We start from the raw sequence: 22,246 nt of genomic DNA on the forward strand, positions 1-22,246 counted from the left end.
GTGACCACAGGTAAGTATCTTACTCTCTCAGAGCTGCATTTTCTTTTCTGGGAAAAGGAGTGGTTGTGAGGATTACTTGAGTTAATACATGTGAATCTCTTAGAACAGTACCTGGCATGTAGAAAGCTCTCAGATGTTAGCCGCTCGTATTTAATCTTTCAGAGTTGCTGGTTAATTTCTATCTTGGGAACCAGGACTTGGTTACAGGATGTGTGCCCTTGACCAGGGTTGGATTACCCTGTTAGGATCACAAGAACAGTCAAAGTGACCTAGAAAAGTAGGCAAGAGCCACATAACTCTTCTGCCAATGGGATATAGTAATTTATGAAAGTGGATGGGTGTGAAGCTGGCCCAGTTGGTGAATGCATATGGCAATTGCACACCTAATTAATAATTACCTTTACCTTTATTCATATTCTCTATGAAATAATCCAACTGACTTACTTCCCCTACTAGTGATGCATGTTTGTGCCTGTCTGTTATTCCCAGTTTGTGTTTGAGAATGTGAAGTTTCGGCAACTACAAAAGGAGAAGTTCCAGATCAGCAACAATGGACAGGTTCCCTGCCATTTTTCTTTCATCCCTAAACTTAATGACAGCCAGTACTGCAAACCATGGCTTCGAGCTGAACCTTTTGAGGGCTACTTGGAGCCAAGTGAGTTTTCCCTTCACCATGTATCTGCTTGCTATGTACCATCTCTTCCCATCCCCTCCTTTCTTTAACTTCTTGTTTTCTAACCACATGTATCATCACTGTTTATTATAATTGTAATACCTCTATTGTGTGTCCAGTCTCCTCCCCTTTGATGCCTGATGACTTTTTAGAGGACACTTATTTGTTGGTTCGCATGCCCTTTTTTCCTTTTCCACTGGAAGTTTCTCTATTACCTTGTGTCATTTCTTACGTTTCAGATGAGACCGTGGACATTTCCCTTGATGTGTATGTCAGCAAAGACTCTGTGACCATCTTGAACTCAGGGGAAGATAAGATTGAAGATATTCTTGTTCTTCACCTGGATCGAGGCAAAGATTACTTCTTGACTATCAGTGGAAATTACCTCCCAAGCTGCTTTGGTACTTCCTTAGAGGCTTTGTGCCGAATGAAAAGACCAATCCGAGAAGTTCCTGTTACCAAACTCATAGACTTGGTAAGAAACATCCTAAGACTTAACCCTCCTTTAGATATAATTTTCATAATATTTAACTGATGGCCTCATTGTCTCTGCTTTCTCTTTTCTTTGGGACTGTCAAGTGATAAAAGAGAATGTCATTTTACTTTAGTATTACTTCAATTAGATTAAGCCTGAGGGAAAAGAGGAGAGGGCAATCTGTAGCTGGTTCTTGTCGGGAATATGATAGATAATATTAAGCTCACTGAATAAGGTTAAAGACTCTCTGCTCAAAGACATAGTGCTTATTTTAAAAGGTCCTTATAGTTCAAGTCACTTTTTTGTATGTTAGAATGTATGTGTATATTATGCCCACTAACCATACGAGAGAACTGAGGCACCATTTTTCACATGCCGAAAGTTGAGTACGTTAGTGACAAAATTATTCATTACTCTCACTGTACTGCATTGTATCTAACCAAAGTAACAGTTTTCTACTTACTGAAGCATAGACCCACAGGTGAACCTTGGAGTACCTGTATCAGAATCCCTGGGGGTGCTTATTACCTGCCTCCCTGCAACCACTTTTGCAATGGAAACAGAATCTTAGGGTGTTGGCCTCATAATCTCATTTTATCAGCTCCCCAAATGGTTATAATGTACATTGAAGTTTGGTGCTTATTGAGTAGGACTCATTTAAGAAAGGAAAGGAGGGTGATTCACCCCCATCCCCCAGCCAAACTATGATATCAGTGTCCTTATGAGGGAAATGCTTATTACCATCCGTAACATAAATTGATTCAGTAACAAGTTCATCCTATTAAGAACTTGTCTTCTAAATGAAAATAGTGTTGAGTCTGTGTGCCAACCTCTTTGGGCTACAAAAGTATAATCTTGGTTGTTTTAACAAAGTAAATTAAGTGGCTGCCAAATGTTATCATTAACAATAGTATTCATGCTATCCTTTTGGCCTAGCCAGGGCAAGTGATTGTATCATCAAGCAGGCTGCTGGCTTGTTGAGTGCGATCTATTCTGTTGCCATGGATTGTTGCAGCTGTGACCCAAAAAGCAGATTAAAACACTGGAGTCCAGCCTCTGCATTCTTCGTTGGAATTTGTTTCTGTAGAGCTTCCATATTACCTCTGCTTGAGAGAAAAGCATTTTTTCAAAAATTTATGTCCCGACATACTTACATTTCTTATGATAACTTTTTTCTTCTACCATCATATTCCTGTCTTTCGTATTTAGTATTTCATCTTTTATAATACAGATCATTCTAAATAATGAAGTTGTTCTCCTTCCCCCTCACCCCTTCTCTCCATCCCACCCAAACACCATTTCCAACTTTATTTTTTCCAGATGAATTTTCAATGTACAGAAAAATTGAAAGACTAGTACAATGAACACCCACATACCTTATGTGCATACATCCACATATACTTTATTTTTGCTGAACCATTGGAATTTACTGGAAATGTCATGTTACTTCACCACTAACCACTTTAGCCTGCATCTCTTAAGGAAAAGGTCAAACTTCTATAAAAGCCCAATACTGTTATTACACCTAAGAAAACAGTAATTCATAGTATCATCTGATATCCAGTCCATATTTAGATTTCCCTAATTGTCCCAAGAATTTCTTTTTATAGCTTTTTTTTTAAGGAGGTACCAGTGATTGAACCTGGGACCTTGTACATGTGAAACATGCACTCAACTACTGAGCTATACCCACTCCCCATTATAGCTTTTTTTTAGAGTCCAGTATTTTTAGTTTATTCATTTTACTTAACATTTACATGCAATGAAATACACTTATCCTAAGTGATGAGTTTTAACAAACATATACATATATGCCTATTTTTTAAAATTTGTATTTGTCTTTTATTTTAAAGATACATAGATCACAAAAAATGCTGCATTAAAAAATATAAGAGGTTCCCTTATACCCCCCTCCCCACCCCACCCCACTCCCATTTCAACAACCTCTTTCATTACTGTGGCACATTCATTGCATTTGGTGAATACATTTTGGATGTATTCCATATAACACATGGATTATAGTTTACATTGTAGTTTACACTGTCCCCCAGTTCATTTAAAAACCAAAATCCAATCTATGTTCCTATAATCAGAATGGCAGGGTGTGGGGCCAAGGAATCTACATTTAATCAGCATCCCAGATGATTATAATGTACATTGGAGTTTGATTTAATGTATCTCACATAAGAAAGGAAAGAGGCTAATCCCCCCTCACAGTCAAGCTGTAATATCAATGTCCTTATGAAGGAAATGCTTCTTATCTTCAGTAACATAAAGTGATATGGTAACAAGCCTGTCCTATTAAGAACTTTTCCTCTAAATGAAAATATTGTATTACATTTGGTTAGGTCTCTGTAGTCTTTTACAGTAGAACAATTCTCTACTTTTTTTCTCTAATGACTAACTTTTTTAAAAAATTTTTTTTAATTTTTAAAGAAGCTTTAGATTACATAAAATGATTAACTTTTTAAAGAGTCTAGTTCAGTTGTGCAGTAAAAGGGGCTCCATTTTCTGAATTTATCTTATTGTTTCCTCTTGGTATTTTTTCACTTATTCCTTTACAATCTTCTCCCCCACCCCCACCCCCCACATTTCCTGGTTAAAGTTGGGGGAGGCATTATAACACCTTTTACCTTAATTTTCCCATATTAACTCTGGAAGTGGCTAGAATTAAAGCTCAACTAGAATAAAAAGGTTTTATTTTATTTAAAATGATGTCAGGCTTGATATTCACGTTTACCTGTGAACATCAAGTAGCCGAAATCATTAGTGAAATTAATGGCTCTGTAGCAAGCCCTTTTCTTTCTTTTTGTGCACAAGTGATTCATGGTGAAAGTAGAACCCTGATATTTTCTAATTACAAAATTGCTGAGTTCTTATTAAATTGTGTGTGGTCATCATTTATCTTTTAAAGCTTTAATTTGTAAGATTTAGGGTTCTGATTCTTTTCAGTCTGTTGCATTTCAGTGTTATTAGATACCTGTATCTCATTGATAAGGAAATTATCCATTTTAGTTTGGGGCTAAAAAAAAAAAATATGACCTCTTCCCTACTTTTAATGCATTTTCATCCTGTTTTGACTTAATTTTGACCTTTTGAAATGCATTTTTAGTTCTAATGTTTGTTCATGTTTGTTCTAAGCCCCGGGATGATATTTCAAATCCCACGAGATGAAACAATTAATTTAATGGTACCTGTCCTCTGTTGTATTATTTACTCTAAAATATCAGTGAGACAGGAAATAACCTTTTCAGTACACATATCAAATCTCTATGTACTGTTTCAGAAAGCTGCTTGTTCCACATCCTCCTCCCCCCAAATTCAGAAGGAAATACCTGACATTAGTTATAACTGCCCTTTGCAATGATAGTGACTTTTGCCATTGTCTAAATTAGCACAAGTGGCAAACAGATGAGAATATGTTTGTAATTATCTTTTTTCTTTTCCACGATTAAGATATATTTTTCTGTTTTATTAACTAAGTAGCATATAATCAATATTAGTTACACTCTGGATATCAAATATTACAGGGTTTATGTAGGTTTCTATAATTTAGTGGTAATAAAAGTATACTGGTGTGTACAATAAGTCTAAATTTTAAATCATGGTTAATAGGCTGTTTGGTTAGAGATATTCTAAGTATTTAACTTCCTTTACTGATTAATGTCCAGTGTGTTTGTTAAGTCAATATTTTGGAGAGACACCTAAAATAAATGTTATGGAGCTTAATTTATATGAGCGATAGAGTTATATGAGCAGCAGATTGCTTTCCTGCGCTGTTTACTCAAGACCTTATACACTATAAAAGCTTATTGATTGGCCAGCTAATCTCTATAAAAATTGATCTCAGAATCAGCCAAATTTGAGTTTAATGAATATTGGATGCATGTGCATTAGCATGACTAGAAGTGATAAATTTATCACACAAGAATGAAGTAGACTAGGAATGTGATTTGGAGTTAGTCATAGAGTATTTTGAGTCAAGTCCAAGGACTTAAGGGACATACATTAATGCATTGGATCTTCTAGGCTTAAGGGACATGTTGAATTAAGGTTAGAAGGATGAAAGTGAAAAATTGGAAAGAGTGAAAAGAAAACAAAGAGTGTAAAGCTCGTGAGGTAGGATTGGGGAAATGATAGAAGAGTCTTATAGTCAATAGATGAGTTTATGCTTGGGCCAGAGAGCATCTAGAACTCTAGAACCACCAAAAGGTTTTGATGATCAGTATGAGGTTATAAATTGATGTGCTTTAAGGAGCATGCCATATGTTTATAGAATGGACAGATGGAAAGGAGGCCAGGCTTCAACTAGCCAGAACTAGCAAAGAGTTGTAAATATAGAGATGAAAATAGTCGAGGGATGGATGGCAAAACCATTTTTGCTTGGGGTCATGACTATTAGAAGAATGAATACCCAAAATTTGAAAGAACAAGAATAACAACTCAGTGATTAATTTGTACCCAGTGATCTCTTCACTAAATGTTTATTTTTTTCTTATTCATCTAACCACCCATTTCTTATCCTTTAGGTATATAGTTTATATTTCTTCTCTCTATATTCCACATTGAAGTAATCTTTTTCAGAACTTCAGTTTCTGTTCAGTTTTCTGCTTTTTATTTTCAAATTTGAATCTTCTACCATAAAAGAGATGACTCTTTTATGCTATTTAAGCATGTGTTTACTACTGAGATAACCCCAGTATTTGGGTAAAGAATGATTTGCCTTATGTATATTGTGTGCCATAGTTGCCCAACTGGGGAAATCCTGGACTAAGTTCACTTCTTAATTTTTTTTTAATTTTTATTTTTTTATTAGAGAAGTTGTGGTCTTACAATCATGCATAATATGCAGAATTCCCATACATCACCCCTCCACCAACATCTTACATTGTTGTAGAACATCTGTTACAGGTTATGAAAGAACATGATCAGACTAGTACCACTATGTTCCATAGTGTTAACTTGGTATATTTTTTCCAAACCCCCCCTATTATTAACACTATGTATTAGTACTGAATGTTTGTTATATAGTTCATGAGAGAACACTCTCATATTTGTACTGTTAACCACGGACCATCTTCCAAATCATGGTTTACTGTGTTAGACAGTCCCATGCCTTGTAGGTTCTATCCAAAGTGTACACACAGTGACTTTCACTTTTATTGGAGCTGTGCAGTCATCATAGGTTCACTTTTTAAAATGTGATCATCATGTAGTGTTTTCAGAGAGTTAGTAATAACTTTAGGACTCCCTTAGGAATAGGCTGTTTATTAATGAGATCATGTGACCTGTTTCTAGATTCAAAATTGATACTAGTGTTGAAATAAATGTAATTTACACTTCTTTATGTCTGAACCTAGAGATGTAGACTCGCAGTGCAAACCGGCTGTCCCTCCACCAGGGTCTATTTAAAGTCCTTCTGAGTCTTTTTTCAAGAGTTTTCTCTTGTATCCATTCGTTCCAAAAATATATTCATTTTCATTACTTAAAGCTTTTATCTCTCATGCTTGACCTATCTTGATAGCCTTTGAACAATTCCTTTTGCCATTATCTCTCTAACCTTCAATTCTCCTTATCCAGGGCTGTCAGATTGATCCTTCTGTAATATTGCTTTGGGGCCTATCACTTCCTTACTGAGAGGTAGTCAGTTCCCCCATGCCTGCTGACTATAATCCAGATTCCTTAACCTGTCATTCAAGGTCCCCCAGAGTCTGACTTCAGCATCCCTTTTCAGATTTATTTCCCACTATTCTTTCAACATACCCTGTGCTCCCCACAAACTAGGTGACTGACTATTCCCTAATTTCACCTTGTGATTTCCCTTCTCTGTTCTTTTGCTTTTTTCTGCCCCTTCTGCTTACAACTCTTCCCTCCTCATCTCTACCCTTTAAAATCCTGAGAATCTTTTAAGGGCTAGTTGGGTCCCATCTCCACTGTGAAAACTCTGTGACAGCCCCAGTTGAAAGCCATCTTTCCTTCCTTTAAACCCCTGTTCCACTTGTTTTTGTTTTTATTTTTTAACCATTTATTAAGAACTCATTCTGAATTATATCAACATAAGGCCATAAATTCTGGAACTCCTCACCCCAACTCATTTGTAAGCCAGAGTCAGCAAGCATGCATTTTTCTTTTATGTATCCTCATCTCTGTGTTCCACCCTTTTACCCTGCCTTCCCACTCAAATAAAATTTCTTTGAGAGCCTTGTTTGACTTGTAGTTTACAAAAACAGTGCGTAGTTTTACTCGGAATGTGTCATGTATTCATGGAAGGAAAAATAGAGAAGTCTCTGTCAGACAGTTGGGTTCTCTATTTGATAACAAATAGTACTAGATTTTTTTTTTAAAAAGTTTGTGCTCCCTGGTTAGCTCTTTCCAGCACTGGGGTTTCTGTATTTGGCTGGAAAGGAGGTGCCAGACCTGAGGCACTTCACAGGCTGGCTGTGACTTGTGTTGCAGCCTCCACACTTTGTGCAGCATCTGCAGTTTATGACTCTTCTCCCTGCCTGCCGATCTGGGTTCTTGGGTTCTAATACCTTTGTGGTCTTGGGCAGCTTTGTAGTCTGCTCCTGCTGCTTCCCAGGCTGGATTTTACTGTGCATTCAGAACATTTCTTTGCCTCTACTCTTTCCATTAATCATGCTGCCTTTTAACTAGAATTTCTCACTGCAATTAGCCCATTCTGGAGTGGAATACATTCCCCCAGCTTTTGTCTGTCCAGGAAGCAGTCCCATTGTCCTTTTTTTTTTTAAGATTTATTATTTTACTTTAAAAAAAAATTTATCCTCCCCCCGTCTGTCTGCTCATATATGTCTGTTCATTGTTTGCTCACCTTCTCCCGGAGGCATTGGGAACTGAACCCAGAACCTCCCACATGGGAGACAAGTGCCCAACGGCCTGGGCCACATCCGCTCCCCATGGGCTGCGGTGTCTGCTGCCTTGTAGCATCTGCTCATTTAGGCATCTCCTTGTTGCGGCGGGTGAGGTGCGTCTGCTTGTCTTCTTTAGAAGGCCCTGGGACCCGAACCCGGGACCTCCCATGTGGTAGGTGGGCACCCAACTGGTTGAACCACATCTGCTGCTCCCATTGTCCTTACTGAGTTGGCTGAGGAAGCGTATGGCTGTGGAGTCAGACAGACCTGTGTAAGTGTGACCTTGGGCAGATAATTTAAGCTCTCAGAGCCTATGGTTTTTCATGTGTAAAATGGTAATGATATCTCCTTTGCACACATGTGCAGATTAAATGGCATTGTATATAAGCACTCTGCTCACTTCCTGGTACCTGCTTCCTCAGTGGCAGTGATAGTTGTCATTGCTTTTATTAGTGGGCAAAAAGCACAAAACACAGTAAAAGATGTTGATGGTTCTTCTGGCCCACAAAGGCCTGAAATGAAATTCGTTTACGTTTGGATATCCTGGGGACCTTTGAGAAGCAGTGTGGGTTTGGAGAGATGGGAAGGATTCTGGGATACTGCTTGGGAGGTTATTTAGGGTGAAAGGAATGGCAGTGGAGAGGAGAGAAGCTTGCCACTTCCTTCCATGTGGCCACATTTGGGCCCACAAACAAGTCCATCCATTGAAGTGGTGTTTGGGTAAGGTAGGAGGCCACACAGTGTGGCAGCAGGGTCTGCCTCCAGGCAGCAGATAAGAAGGAGAAGGCATCTGTGGGCATTTGGCTGGGTCAACTGGCAGCTTCCAAAGGGCACCAAAGTGTAGGACTGTTCCTATGTATTTCTTGAGCAATACTCTCAATGAATTGCACAAAATGTCATATGCCTATTAGAGAATTTGCATATGGAGAATGTATTCCGTTTTCTGCCATGATAATTTATTTGAAGAATTCAAAGCTTTTTAAAAGCATATGTGTCTAATAAGCCAGTGAGTTCTAATAATACTGATCTGTTTCTAATTCTAATCATTTTCTATCTGTCAATGACTTTCTTTTCCTGCTCTGCTCTCAGGAAGAAGACAGCTTCCTAGAAAAGGTAATGCAGTCCGTTGGTGGTTATGAGAATTTCCCTGTGCTCGATTAACACTTAACTGTGGTCCCTGGAATTTATCCCTAGGCTTTCCCATGTCAGAGACCTCTGACTCGGTGAGAATCCCCAAAAGTCCTGCCAGTTGTCTTTGAGTGTGTCTGAAGTACAAGAATGATATTTACTGCACAGGTCAAGCCATTGAGATGCAGTACAGAAAAGCACCATGGCTCCAGGTTCTAGTTTTGTATTTTCAAAATGAGAAATGAAGAGCTGTCTTGGTATATCTGAAACCTCATGAAGTAAAGAAGGGTAATGCTTAGTTCTCCTCCATTTTCTTTTGCATTAAGAATCACTTGGGGTTCATGATAATCATGAATAATTATGAAAGAATATACAGATACGGTCCAGAAAGAGAGCATAGAATAGAATCACAGAGCTGAACAGGATCTTATGGAATCATCTGGTTCAGCTCTTTGCCTTCAGACAGGGTAAGGTATTTTCTCCATTCTAATAGATGTGACATCTAAGGCCCAGGAAGGTTGAAAACCTTGCTAAAATCATACTGCTCCTGGCAGCAGAGGTGTGGGGTGAGGATCCTAGAACCTAGGTCTTTGGAATGCCTCATGAAGCACTTCTGCAGCAGCTTCTTGCCTCTCCATAAGCTACCTGGAGAACAGCCTGGCTTCAATAGAGGAATATGGGATTGATAAAAACTCTTAAAGTACTTTCATATAGTTTCTAACATGACATCCCCATTTGCTGGAGTTTAATGTAGTTTGATGATGGGGATGGAATACTGTTTTGGTGCTTTAGTTATTAGCACTAAGGTTACAAAGCGTAGGCTTATCAGATACTGAGTGTGTTATGGTGAGAGAAGACAAAGTGTTTCCCTTTGAAAATTAGGATAATTTTGTACAATTTTTCAAAAGTATTCTCTCTTGTGCATGATCTTTCTCTAGACTTCAGAGACACAAGTATGACATTTTGTGTTTTCACTCGTGAGTTTGAAAATGGAAAGTGGATGGTATATATAACCTACTGACAATATTGCCCTTTTTAAGCCACTAAGGTTTGAGATAGCTCTGCTTCCTAGCCCTTCCCTGTTAATAGCAGGCCATGTTATGTCTTTTCATCTTTCCTGGACAGTGCCTTGTGTTGCCTTAATGCCTAAATACAGAAAAAGCTCCAATTGGATGTCAGGTTTTTAAAAAAGTACACGAATCGGTGCAGAAAAATTATATATATGGTAAGTTTGGAGGCATCTGCTAAAGAAAATCTGTACATGTGTTGTATTTGGTCTGGAAACTTAGCAGAGTACATTATGGACAGGGTTTTGGCTCAGACATCATGTGGATGCCTGGATTTAATACTTGCAACCTGAAAGAAGTTAGTTGATGAGCCATTGATAGATCTTCTGGGAACTATAGGGAGCATGAATATAGAATGATAGAATCCCAGGATAAGAAAGAAAGGAAGTGAAATGAATTTAAAGAAAGTAGATTTTAAATAACCAACTGTCATGCTCCTTTTCTTTTCCCTATCTCCTCAGAGAGGTACAGCAGGCTTTAAAAGTTCATTAGTGCTTATTAAAGAACATAATGTTTAAAGGAGACCTCTGTTATGCTTTAGTCTACATGGTCTCTGTGGAAATCAGGAAATGCTTATTTTCTTTCCCTTTAAACTATGTGGCTGGGGGTAGTGGATGGAATTTGCTTAACAAATTATAAGTTATAGTTATAAATAAAGTTGAACATATATATTATATGACCTTATGCTGGAAGATAGGGGATGGGGGACGATGCAGTACATGAGTCACAGTTTTCTCCACTGGGATTTTGCTGAAAGCTGCCTCCAGATGCATTTTAACCTCTGTCGGATGTTTTTATATCATTGATATTTACTTTATAAACATAAGGCATTTGAATTTATTCTCCAGCCATTTTCAAACTTAAATTTAGTTATTGATCTAATTTATGTCACTTCTGGACTTTTATGGTCTTTCAGAAGAATCTAACAGAAAGTGAAAAGATAGGTAAAAGGAGTGGAAGCCCTTAGACATCTTTTCACAACTCTTAATATAAAGAATAATTTCTGGACCCAGACCCTAGACTTTTCATGATATTTCTCGCTCTTGGTTTCCTATATTCAGTTTATTATTTTTTGATCTTAAGGCTTACGAGTGCCTTAAGTTTGAACTTTTTTCAAGCCTGAAGCATTCATGTGAGTCTAATGTGGAAAACTTGTTAATTCCTGAGAACCACAGGACCTCATTTAAATCAACCATGAAAATAGTAGTACGTGTAGTAAGACCTGAAAGAAGAATAAGTTAAACTAAGCAAAAACCTAAGTGTGGACCCTGGTCTCTCAAAGTACTGCATTGACAAGTGTAACTTAATGGTTCACAAGTCTCTGGTGCTGTGTGGACTCTACTATGACTGTATTGCTAGAGCACTTGTTCTGGAAAGGATCACTAACCCAGAATACATCCACATAATAAACATAATAAACCAAAATGAAGCTTAAAGGTTAAGTGAACTAATTAGGAACAGAGATCCTTTAAATATGGGAATCAGTATCAAATATCTTCTGACCAGGGATGTCCCCAGTGAGAAAAATGAAAAATATCAGGAGATGAAGAGATGAAGATTAAATTGTACCTACTTTTGCAGAATTTGGAGGAGGTTAAGTTACACACAGATTTTATTCTAAGACCTCTTTGATTCTTATCCCTTTTCATCTATTAGGAGAAATCCCTTCTACAGATGGTTCCCTTGGATGAAGGTGCCAGTGAGAGACCCCTTCAGGTCCCCAAGGAGATCTGGCTTCTAGTAGATCACTTATTTAGATATGCCTGCCAACAGGTAAGTGAAAGTAGGCCTGCTCTGCAGCTTTGGGAGATAGGTGAGTACTGTGTGATATCAATATACCTCATGTCAGTACAGTGCTTTTAGCTTTTCCAAGCTGCTTCCACCCAGCAGCACTGTCAGATCGCCTGGGCAGGTGGTAGGTAGTATCCCTCTTTACAAATGTGAAAACTGAAGCATGCAAACTAAGGGGTTTATGTAAGATTTTAGTGTAAGTGTAGTGGCGGAGCCTGAACCAGAGCTGAGACTACATGTCTCCTGACTGTATTCTCTTTTCTCTGAGTCTGTAATGCCTACTTGAGCTTTCATGGAGGCATTATGGATTTTAAAGTCCAGAGCAAACTTCAAGCCCATTTCTTCAACTTGGTCCTCATTTTTCTTTTAAACCCTATCACAAGTACCAGCCACCTCTCCTTGTTCCAACTTATCCCTCCAAAAAAAAATTTCATTTTTTTTTAAAGATTTATTTATTTATTTAATCCGCCCCCCCCCCACACACCCCGGTTGTCTGTTCTCTGTGTCTATTTGCTGCGTCTTGTTTCTTTGTCCGCTTTCTGTTGTCATCAGTGGCACGGGAAGTGTGGGTAGCGCCATTCCTGGGCAGGCTGCACTTTCTTTCGCGCTGGGCGGCTCTCCTTAGGGGTGCACTCCTTGCGCATGGGGCTCCCCTGTGCGGGGGACACCCCTGCATGATGCAGCACTCCTTGCACGCATCAGCACTGCTCATGGGCCAGCTCCACACGGGTCAAGGAGGCCCGGGGTTTGAACCGTGGACCTCCCATGTGGTCGACAGACGCCCTAACCACTGGGCCAAGTCCATTTCCCCAAAAAAGAATTTCTTGGGACCAAATTGAAGGGTAATATTTTCTTATCCACTGAAGAGTAGTATAACTTGAAAGCAAGGTTTAGTATGCATATGCCATATACTCTTGCCCCAGTATTCAGTGGTATCAATATTTGAGTGCGATTATACTGTTAAGACTGCCTTCTCTTTCTTGATAGAGGCTAGAAGTGAAACATCTGGCTTCCTGGTCTAAAGATCTATTCCCCTACTATATCTGGTATAGGCTAAAAACCTTTGGAGATAATTTTCTTGTTTGAAATCAAATTTTACACAGATTATAGAGATTATATAGGAAAAATATGCTACTTTTCACACCTCCATTCCTAATTATTAATACATATACCACCCTTCCCTTTTGCTTTTGCTTCCTGCTGCTCCTCCTCTGATCCTTGGGTGATCTTTAGAAACTTAGGGGTGATTGTCTTGCCTTGTTCCCTTCATTCTGACTTCTTTGTTAGGAGGATCTGTTCCAAACCCCTGGAATGCAAGAAGAGCTACAGCAGATCATAGATTGTCTGGATACCAGCATTCCTGAGACAATCCGTATCCTTTACAGTACAGGCTCAGGAGGCGGAATGAATACTTTGGCCATACTGTTCTTCCCATCCACATTTGATTTTTGTGTTTTCATATTCATTTTCTTCATAGTTGTCTCTTATTACAAGGCTGTTGCTGACTAGACCGTCTTTTTGCTGTTCCTTTCAGGAGCTTTTGACCTCTCAGTATCTGACTCCCTGAAAGGAATCAAGGGGGAGGTGACAATGACTTTTCAGTAGGCCTCAAACATAGGGCCCACAGTACCAGTACTGTTCTCCCTCAGGTGATTGATCACTCCTGCCAGCACAGGTACTGTCACTAGAACAGGGGAAAGGATGCAAAACATTGGCAGCCAGTTTGTGGGGCTGGCCCAGTATGAACTGTCATTCTGCAGACTATATTCCCTGACTCTGAATCTGGGCCAAATCCTCCAAGAGTCTTTGATTAATTCTATGACAACTCCACTGTGGGATACCTGGGCCAAGCAAATATCAAACCCCTCTTAGAATCAGTGTGCCCTGCATAAGGGAAGGGATCAGTCTGAGGGAGCTTGAGGAGGGGAGTTTCTGTGTTGCCTTTTTACTGGAGCCCTTTTCCCTTGACTTCAGTTGATTCAGCTGGCAGTAATCACTCCGTAGCTGAAGCCCTGCTCATTTTCCTGGAAGCCCTGCCAGAGCCAGTCATCTGTTATGAGCTTTATCAACGATGCCTTGACTCTGCCCATGATCCCCGCATCTGCCGACAGGTGAGTTGTATTGTTCTGAGGCTGTGTTTGGGGCAGGTTTCCCCTAAGACAGAAATGATGACTTTTACAAGGATAAATATGCAGCCAGCTCTGTGGTGGGATGGGCCTGGATTGACTATTCATGGCAGACTCACACCAGCATTGAGACCTGAGACCTTTAAATTTTAGGTTGTGCTATTTCCTATTAGATTGGCCTTCTTTTCCCAGGTGGCTTATTTCCATTTATAGAAAACAATGGGGTGGTGGATGCCTCTATTCTGGGGGTAAGATTGGTAAAGCTGATTGTGCAATTGTGAATTCTGGCTGACACTACCAGGAAGGGTGACACTTAGGAGCCATTCTTCTTTTTTGCTTCTTGATGTTTGCTTTTAATTCTGGAATAATTTTGATATACAATAGCTGAGACTACCTCTGAGTCAGACTAGCAAGTATCAGGAAGACATCCCCCATCCATGCTAAGTGGCATTGTGGAGAAAACTGTTCAGCTTGACAGATACCATGACTGCCTGTTTGGGGAAATGGGAAGAAAACAAATTAACACAACCTGCTTATGAGGCAGGGCATGCATGTAAACGTGTGACAACTGTATGGCCTGATCATTGTGTGGATGGGGGCCAGATGGTATGACCATTCTGACCTTGAAGTTAGCATTTGGCAGGTATCATATTGGTCTGGAGTAAATAATGGAGGCTTATATCAGATGAATGGGATCCAGTAAGGGCTGGGTCATGGATTGCTTCTTTTTTTTAGGAAGGCTATTTTTTTTCAATAATAATAATAAAAAACAAGAGAATTCCTCACCTCAATCTCTGTTTGCTCATGGATTACTTTTATGGCAGTTCTAAATTCTTCTTACTCCCTTCTATCTGTTTTCCCAACTGTCCATCCCCTTTAAAAAAATAAAACAGGTGATTTCACAGCTTCCAAGATGCCATAGAAATGTTTTCCGTTATTTGATGGCTTTCCTTCGAGAACTCTTAAAATTTTCTGAATACAGCAACGTCAGTGCCAACATGATCGGTAAGAGTACTTCATAATTTTGACTGTTTGGTGGTGTTTCTTGAGGACAACTGTGTGTAATACAGTGTATACCTTATTTAAGGTAGACCATGATAGTCACTTTCCTCCTGCTGTCCTTATGCACGGTCCCCCAACCCCCAAAACTGAGGTTTTGTTTAGGTTATGTCTGACTAAGGTTTTTTCCCTGTTCTTTCTCTCACCCTCTAGCTACTCTCTTCACTAGTCTTCTCCTAAGGCCTCCACCCAACCTTATGGCAAGACAGACTCCTAGCGACCGCCAGCGTGCTATCCAGTTCCTCCTGGGGTTTCTGCTTGGGAGCGATGAAGACTAATTATTTTCCTCTTACAGCTCTCCGAGATTCTAGAGGTGGAAGATCTCGGACTTAAAGTATTTCAGAAGGGTTTGCTAAGTCAAGCCACAGGAAGGGTCTGTTGCAAAGTTTCAAGGTTATTGGCATGAAAAAGTGTATTTACAATGCAAAAAGGCAGAGAGTTTCCTAATCCCTCCTCTACCCCTTGCCATATCCTACACAGCAGAATATTTCTAGACTTATATTGCCAAGCCAAAGCTACCATATTTTGGTGTTTTTTCTGTTTTCTCTTTAGAAGGCAAAGAGATCTCTATTTACACTCCTCCATCTAGGGAGATGTTTGTTGTCCTCCCACCCAATTGTCATGATTGTCCCTAGCATCCTAGGCCTAGGTTCTGAGACATTCACATTCTGGGCATACAAGCACTACTTGCTATAGCTCGTAGCTCAGGCTTGTCTGTAGTTCATCTAAAGCTCATTTGATCCTGCCCCTCCTCATATCACTCCTTTGCACTCTACTCCACTAGTGCTATCACTTTGAAGGAAGTCTGGGTTGGGCTAGTGACTCTCCGGGTATCTCCCACAGTGAGTTAATGGTCTGCATGTGGTTGTTACATGCATTTGTGTATTTCTACAATAATGTCATCTGTATGTCTCTTTAACATTGGCCTTGCCATGAATCTGCACGGGATGGAACCATAGTCTCCTGTTGCAGAACACATTTAGTAGCATAGTTTTACAGGCTACAGGAGAGAACATCCCATTGACGTGAGAGAATCACAAGAGAACGGAAGCACTCTGAGCATTTCAAGGGCGAGAGTATTCATGTTTGATAGATCCTGCTTCCTCCTATACGTTTTCTTCAGATGATAGGTGAGGACTGATCCTGGGTGTTTATGCGGCCCATCCACACTTAGAAATCCACCTCCAGAGCTATACTTGTACAACCACAGTAAAAAAAAAAAAAGGGAGGGGGCGGGGAGAATCTTTGCACCTCAAGTTGGCCTCTCTATGGATATTATTCCTTCCCACAGGAGGGGTATTGAGATATCCCCTCCAGTTTCCTGATGTAGTAAGGGGCAGATCTAGCCCCTTCCCTCAGCAGAACTGAATCTGGGCTCTACAACCAGTCCCTACAAGTAAAGGATTTAGAGCCTCCCCTGGGCTCCCACAGTTCCCTTATCCAGTGCTGTGTAAGAGACTGTGGACAATGGGACCAACCAAACAACTTATCTTTTTCCCACTCAAGACAACCCTCTGAGCTTTTCATTTCTTCAAGCTCTGTGGGGCAGCCTTTTTAAAAAAAAATTTTTATTTCTGTTGGTTGGCAGACTAACCACCACCAACCATTGACTGCAAAATTGCCTGATGCAGTTGGCTTCCTCTTGGTTTTCTTTCATTAAAACTACTCTGAGATGATGCATTCTTGCCTGATAACATTAAATCTGAGGAGCGTAACAGACAGGCTCAGTGTATGATCTTGGGCATTGAACTCCACGACTCTTTCATTGTATCTAAGGGGAGGGGCCTGGGAAACCCCACCACCGAACAGTTCTCCAATTTCTCCAGCTCTTTAAAGTTGGGTTCTTGGGGAAGAAAAGGTACGTATCTTGTGATTAACTGGTTAAACCCTTTCCTGAGTGGGAGTTATGAAATTAGAGTCCAGTTATTGGTGCCAAACAGCTGATGATCTGAGTGATTGGGAGATGGGCATTTAACAAGTTAATGGAAGAATGAGATCAGGAAATGAACACAGGAGAGGCAGATTATAGAGACTGGAGCAAGTTGGTAACAGAGAGGGACATTCCTTTCCTGGGCATGTTCTCTAGTATCTTGCCAACCTGGGATCTTTGGGTGATCAAAGATGAGCTTACTGGGGGCTGTGTGCAGCACATTGTAGCCATCCTCTGTATTTCTTCATAAGGTAAAAGCACTAAGTTGGTTTACTGCCTCAATCTTTTTTCTAACTCTGATCATGGGATGTGTACAGGGTTGAGGGTTTTAGACAATCTCTAGGTAGGGGAGACAAGAAATAGACCATACATAAGAAATCCACTTCCCTACTGTGCCTATTCCAGGACCCCAACCTCTCTAATTCCCAAGTACCTCTAATGCACTATTTCATAGCTCCTCTGAAGTAGGATTTCAGGCCAACTGGTAGGGAAGGACTCTGCATTTATTGGTTTTAGGGAAGAGATGGTTGAAATCCATGTGGTGAAGTTGCGTTAGTCTCCCTTTCACTATTTTCTGATTCTTATTCTGTAATTGTTTGTTATATTCCCCCAAATGTCATGGTCACTAAGCAAAGCTGCTAGTGGGATTCTGTATTTCATGTCATCTTTTTTATTATAATTTATTGCCAATTTTTTTCTGAATAAATATATGTTGTGTGAAAAATCAGAAGTGTGATTGTGGTGAGGCAGAACTGAGAAGGGAGGAGGCTTATGTCACTGGGTTCCACTTGCCTATACTGTCATTGTCCATTTCAGAGAAATTCTCAGTATATTTTCCCTCAGAAGCAGCCATGAATTTTTCAGACACTAATACAGAAGTAAAGTATTTCAGAGGCTAGCCAAGTACTTTTATTTTAATCCTAAGGATTCAGGCAATAAACTGACCCTGTTAGAGGGAAAGTTTATTCTTAATACACATAAACACCACATTGGGTCAGATCCATGATCTCTCTATCCCCAGAAATCTGACAACTCCCAATATACATATTTTGGGAGAACTCAATTGACCTTGTTGATATCGCCTCAGTAATTAAACATGCCCCCCAGAAAGGCTGTTTTTACATGACCCACTTTGCAGCTTTTGAAAACCAGTTTTAAAATTTTAATGCTTCTTATAGTGGTGGAGTCCATGAATATAATACTTATGTTTGTTTAGTGGTGGTGGTTTTTGGTTTTTTGTTTTGCTTTTTGTTTGGCTCTAATAAGCACTCTAGCTCTTCAAGAGGAAACCCCCAATTTAAGCATGGTACCCTTGTTCCCCTGCCATTCTCCATCGTAAACTTGTGGATTCTGAGTCTGTTCCCTTTGAGTCTGAAGAGGCCTCAGCTGAAGACTTCCTGTCAACCAGGGCCCTCTTCCAGTTCTCTCCAACTGTGAGCTTTACCCTGGTGAATGTGCTGATTCAGTGTTGTCATGAACAGATTTTCTAGCCCCACCCAAAGCCTTGGCAAAAGAAGGTTTTTTAGTTTGCTATGTTTCTAAAATGCAATCAATATGGCTTTTTCAATGGAGATTTATTAACTTACAAGCTTACAGTTCTGAGGCTGTGAAAAAATATCCAAATCAAGGCATCATCAGGCAGCACTTTCTCCCCAGAGATCAGTTGCCTCCTGGACTCCTCTAATCACATGGCACGGTACATAGTGACATCTACTGGGCTCTCCCTTCTCTCCCAGGTTTCATTGCTTTCAACTTGTTTCCATGGCTTTCTCTTAGCTCCTTTGGCTTTCTGTCTGTCTCTCCGTACTCATTCCATTTATAAAGGACTCCAGTAAGAGGATTAAAACCCACCCTGGGCCACGCTCCAACTGAAGTAACCTAATCAAAAGGTGACACCTAAAATAGGTTCACACTCACAAAAATAGAGTAGATCTAAAGACATGATTTTTCTGGGGTCCATAAAAGCCTCACACTACCACAGAAGGGATTCCTTTTGAGAGTTGTTCCCCCCTTGTGCCTGGGTGACTGACACCCAGAAATTTATATACCACAACAGGCAGTGTGGCATAGCAGCCTAAGTGGCCTTCCTTTCCAGACATGATTATTTTTTCCAACTTTTTATTATGAAAATTTTCAAACATACACAAAAATGGAAAGGAGGATACTATGAACACCCTATACCCTTAACCTAGATTCACCAATTGTTAACATTTTGCCACATTTGCTTTAACTCAAATCTGGTTTTCAGTTTATGTCCTGTCACTTCCTCCCCTGCGTGTGACCTTGAACTAGCTAACTTCTATTTCCCTATAAAATGGAATGCGCAAAATACCTATCTCATAAGAATGGTGTAATTACATCAGTCTCATCACTTTCTTATTAAAAAGCCTTTAGTGATTACCCAATGCATTTAAAATGAAATCCAGACTTTCCCACAATGCTCTGCATTATTATATGAGAAAGAAATGAAGTATGCCTGGCAAAGTACCTGGTGCATCGTAGGTGCTTTATACTTGTTATTCTCTTATCCATCTCCCCACAGTGTTCCACTGCATATAATATTATATATTATCTTATACTGACTATACTACCCCATCTAAGGCGTTATATCTTATTTGATGTTAATAACCTTGTCAGGTAGGTAAGAATAGACCTAATGCTCAGCCTACTCAACTTCCCTCCTTCTCCCCACCACCAGATAGATACCCCACCACCTTCCATTCTTTTCTATTAAGAGTCTTACCTCAAATCTTTTGGGGAATGGAGATTGAGGTATAAATTAAAGAATGAATAGCAAGCTACTGTCACCAACATGTGACATCTCATTGCCGTCAACTCTCAATAACCACACCTGCTACCAGTGAGTAAGCCCATCTGCCCATTCCTCCCTGCCAACCTCCCTTTTGATCGTTCCTATTAAAAGCTTTGTTCTTTCCTGGGTACCTAGTTTCTGTCACTACTCTGCCTCATAGATAAATACCTCTCTAGTTTTGATATTTGCTATTTGCTACCTGTGCTTTCTCTTACTCCTCACCTAAATTGATCTTTACCCAACCAATCTTACTGTTTCAGTTTCTTGGCTGCTAAAACAAATACCATACAGTGCTTAACAACAGGAATTTATTGGCTCATGGTTTTGAGGCTAGGAGAAGTCTGATATTAAGGTCCCATCCAGGTCATGCTTTCTCTCAGAAGACTTGGAACTGGCTCCTGGCAATCCTTGGTTCCTTGGCTTTTCTGTCACCTGCCAGAGCACATGGTGGCCTCTCCTGGCCTCTCTCTTCCCTTCTGGGTTCTTTTTTTTTTTTTGAAGATTTATTTATTTATTTATTTCTCTCCCCTTTGCCCCCTACCCCGGTTGTCTGTTCTCTGTCTCTATTTGCTGCATCTTGTTTCTTTGTCCGCTTCTGTTGTTGTCAGCGGCATGGGAATCTGTGTCTCTTTTTGTTGCGTCATCTTATTGTGTCAGCTCTCCGTGTGGGTGGCACCATTCTTAGGCAGGCTATACTTTCTTTTGCGCTGGGTGGCTCTTCTTACGGGGCGTACTCCTTGCACGTGGGGATCTCCTATGCGGGGGGCACCCCTGTGTGGCACAGCACTCCTTGCGCATCAGCACTGTGCGTGGGCCAGCTCCACATGGGTCAAGGAGGCCCAGGGTTTGAACCGCGGACCTACCATATGGTAGATGGATGCCCTAACCCCTGGGCCAAGTCTATTTCCCACCTTCTGTGTTCTGCTGACTTTCAGTTTCTGGCTGCTCCCTCTGACTTTCTCTTTCTCTATGGCCTGCCCTAAAAAACTTTCAGTAATAGAATTAAGATACAACCTGAGTCAGTTGGGGCACACCCTAACTGAAGTAACCTCATCAAAAGGTCCTACTTACAATGGATTCACACCCACAAGAATAGATTAAGTTTAAGAACATGTTTTTCCGCACCTACTCTCCGGTTCATTGTACATACCCAGGTCAGCTGATGAGGAGGCAAGAATGGTCAACTACCACACCAGGTAACCAAGAGTGTCTACAACTGCAAGCAGGAGAATCGCATCCATCAGCCATATGGGATCTAAGCCCCCTCTCAATTTAGAGGTGGAGTGGACATCACCATCTCAGGGTCCACAAGATGGAGGGATATAATATGGATTGGAGGGGACTTGCTGGTGGTCTACTATAGAACTGTTGTGACTCTAATCATGGAAGAAATTGTGTCATTGATATGGAGACGGTTGCCCTGGGAGTTGCTGAGGGCTGGGAGAGGGAGGAAAAGGCATGATATGGGGCATTTTTGGGACTTGGAGTTGTCCTGAATGATATTGCAGGGACAGGTGCAGAACATTGTTTATCCTGCCATAACCTACTGGATGCACTGGGGGAGAGTGTGAACTACAATGCAAACTATTGTCCATGCGCAGTGGCAGTGCTCCAGGGTGTATTCACCAAATGCAATGAATGTGCCTCCCTGATAAAAGGGGATGTTGATGTTGGAGGGGTGGGGGTGGGGATGGGTGGGGGGTGGAGAGTGGGGTATATGGGAACCTTTTATGTTTTTTAGTGTAACGTTTTGTGTGATCTATTTATCTTTTTTTTTAAAAGATAAAAAGAACATGTTTTTCTGGGGTACATAGCCTGCTCTTTGGACCCCCAAAAGACATGTTCTTCCCACGAGCAAAATACATTCATCCCATCTCAACATCCCAAAAGCTGTAAGTCATTTTAATAACAATGCTAAGTACAAAGTCTCATCAAAATCTATTATGAGTGTGGTTTGCCCTAGGGCACAATTCCCTTCTGTGTACCTGTGAAACCTAGAAAGCAAGTTATCTGCTTCCAATATACAATGGAAGGAGAGGCATAGGATAAACATTCTGTATTAAGGTTTTCTAGGGAAACAGAACCCACAGGAGATATTTGTAAATAGTATGAAATTTTATAAAATTGTCTCACGTGACTGTGGGCATGCGTGACCATGGGGATGCATAGTTCTAAATTGTGTAGGGCAGGTTGCAAGTCAGGGACTCCGATGAAGGTCCTTAATGAGTTCCCTCGGAGATGCCAGTTTTCTGAAGTAGAGATGGGAATTCTATCTGAATGCTGAAACCACTTCACCTCTTAAGGCCTCCAACTGAT

At 40.4% G+C, this 22,246-nt stretch overlaps 1 protein-coding gene across 2 annotated transcripts in view; it reads left to right on the forward strand.

Moving 5' to 3' along the window:
* OCRL (OCRL inositol polyphosphate-5-phosphatase) overlaps positions 1-17,842 on the forward strand; it is a 59,193-nt gene extending 41,351 nt beyond the window's left edge. The window contains exons 17-24 of one of the 2 annotated variants that reach the window (XM_058291276.2): positions 490-655; positions 913-1,148; positions 9,107-9,130; positions 11,869-11,985; positions 13,291-13,375; positions 13,987-14,114; positions 15,023-15,134; positions 15,342-17,842. In XM_058291276.2, coding sequence (XP_058147259.2) covers positions 490-655; positions 913-1,148; positions 9,107-9,130; positions 11,869-11,985; positions 13,291-13,375; positions 13,987-14,114; positions 15,023-15,134; positions 15,342-15,466 — 993 coding nt within the window. In that variant the 3' untranslated portion in view covers positions 15,467-17,842. The remainder of the gene's footprint in view (positions 1-489; positions 656-912; positions 1,149-9,106; positions 9,131-11,868; positions 11,986-13,290; positions 13,376-13,986; positions 14,115-15,022; positions 15,135-15,341) is intronic. The other variant, XM_058291277.2, reaches the window with a different exon arrangement.
* The last annotated feature ends 4,404 nt before the right edge of the window (positions 17,843-22,246 follow it).

This window comes from Dasypus novemcinctus, chromosome X (assembly GCF_030445035.2).
Source record: "Dasypus novemcinctus isolate mDasNov1 chromosome X, mDasNov1.1.hap2, whole genome shotgun sequence".
NCBI classification, from domain to species: domain Eukaryota; kingdom Metazoa; phylum Chordata; class Mammalia; order Cingulata; family Dasypodidae; genus Dasypus; species Dasypus novemcinctus.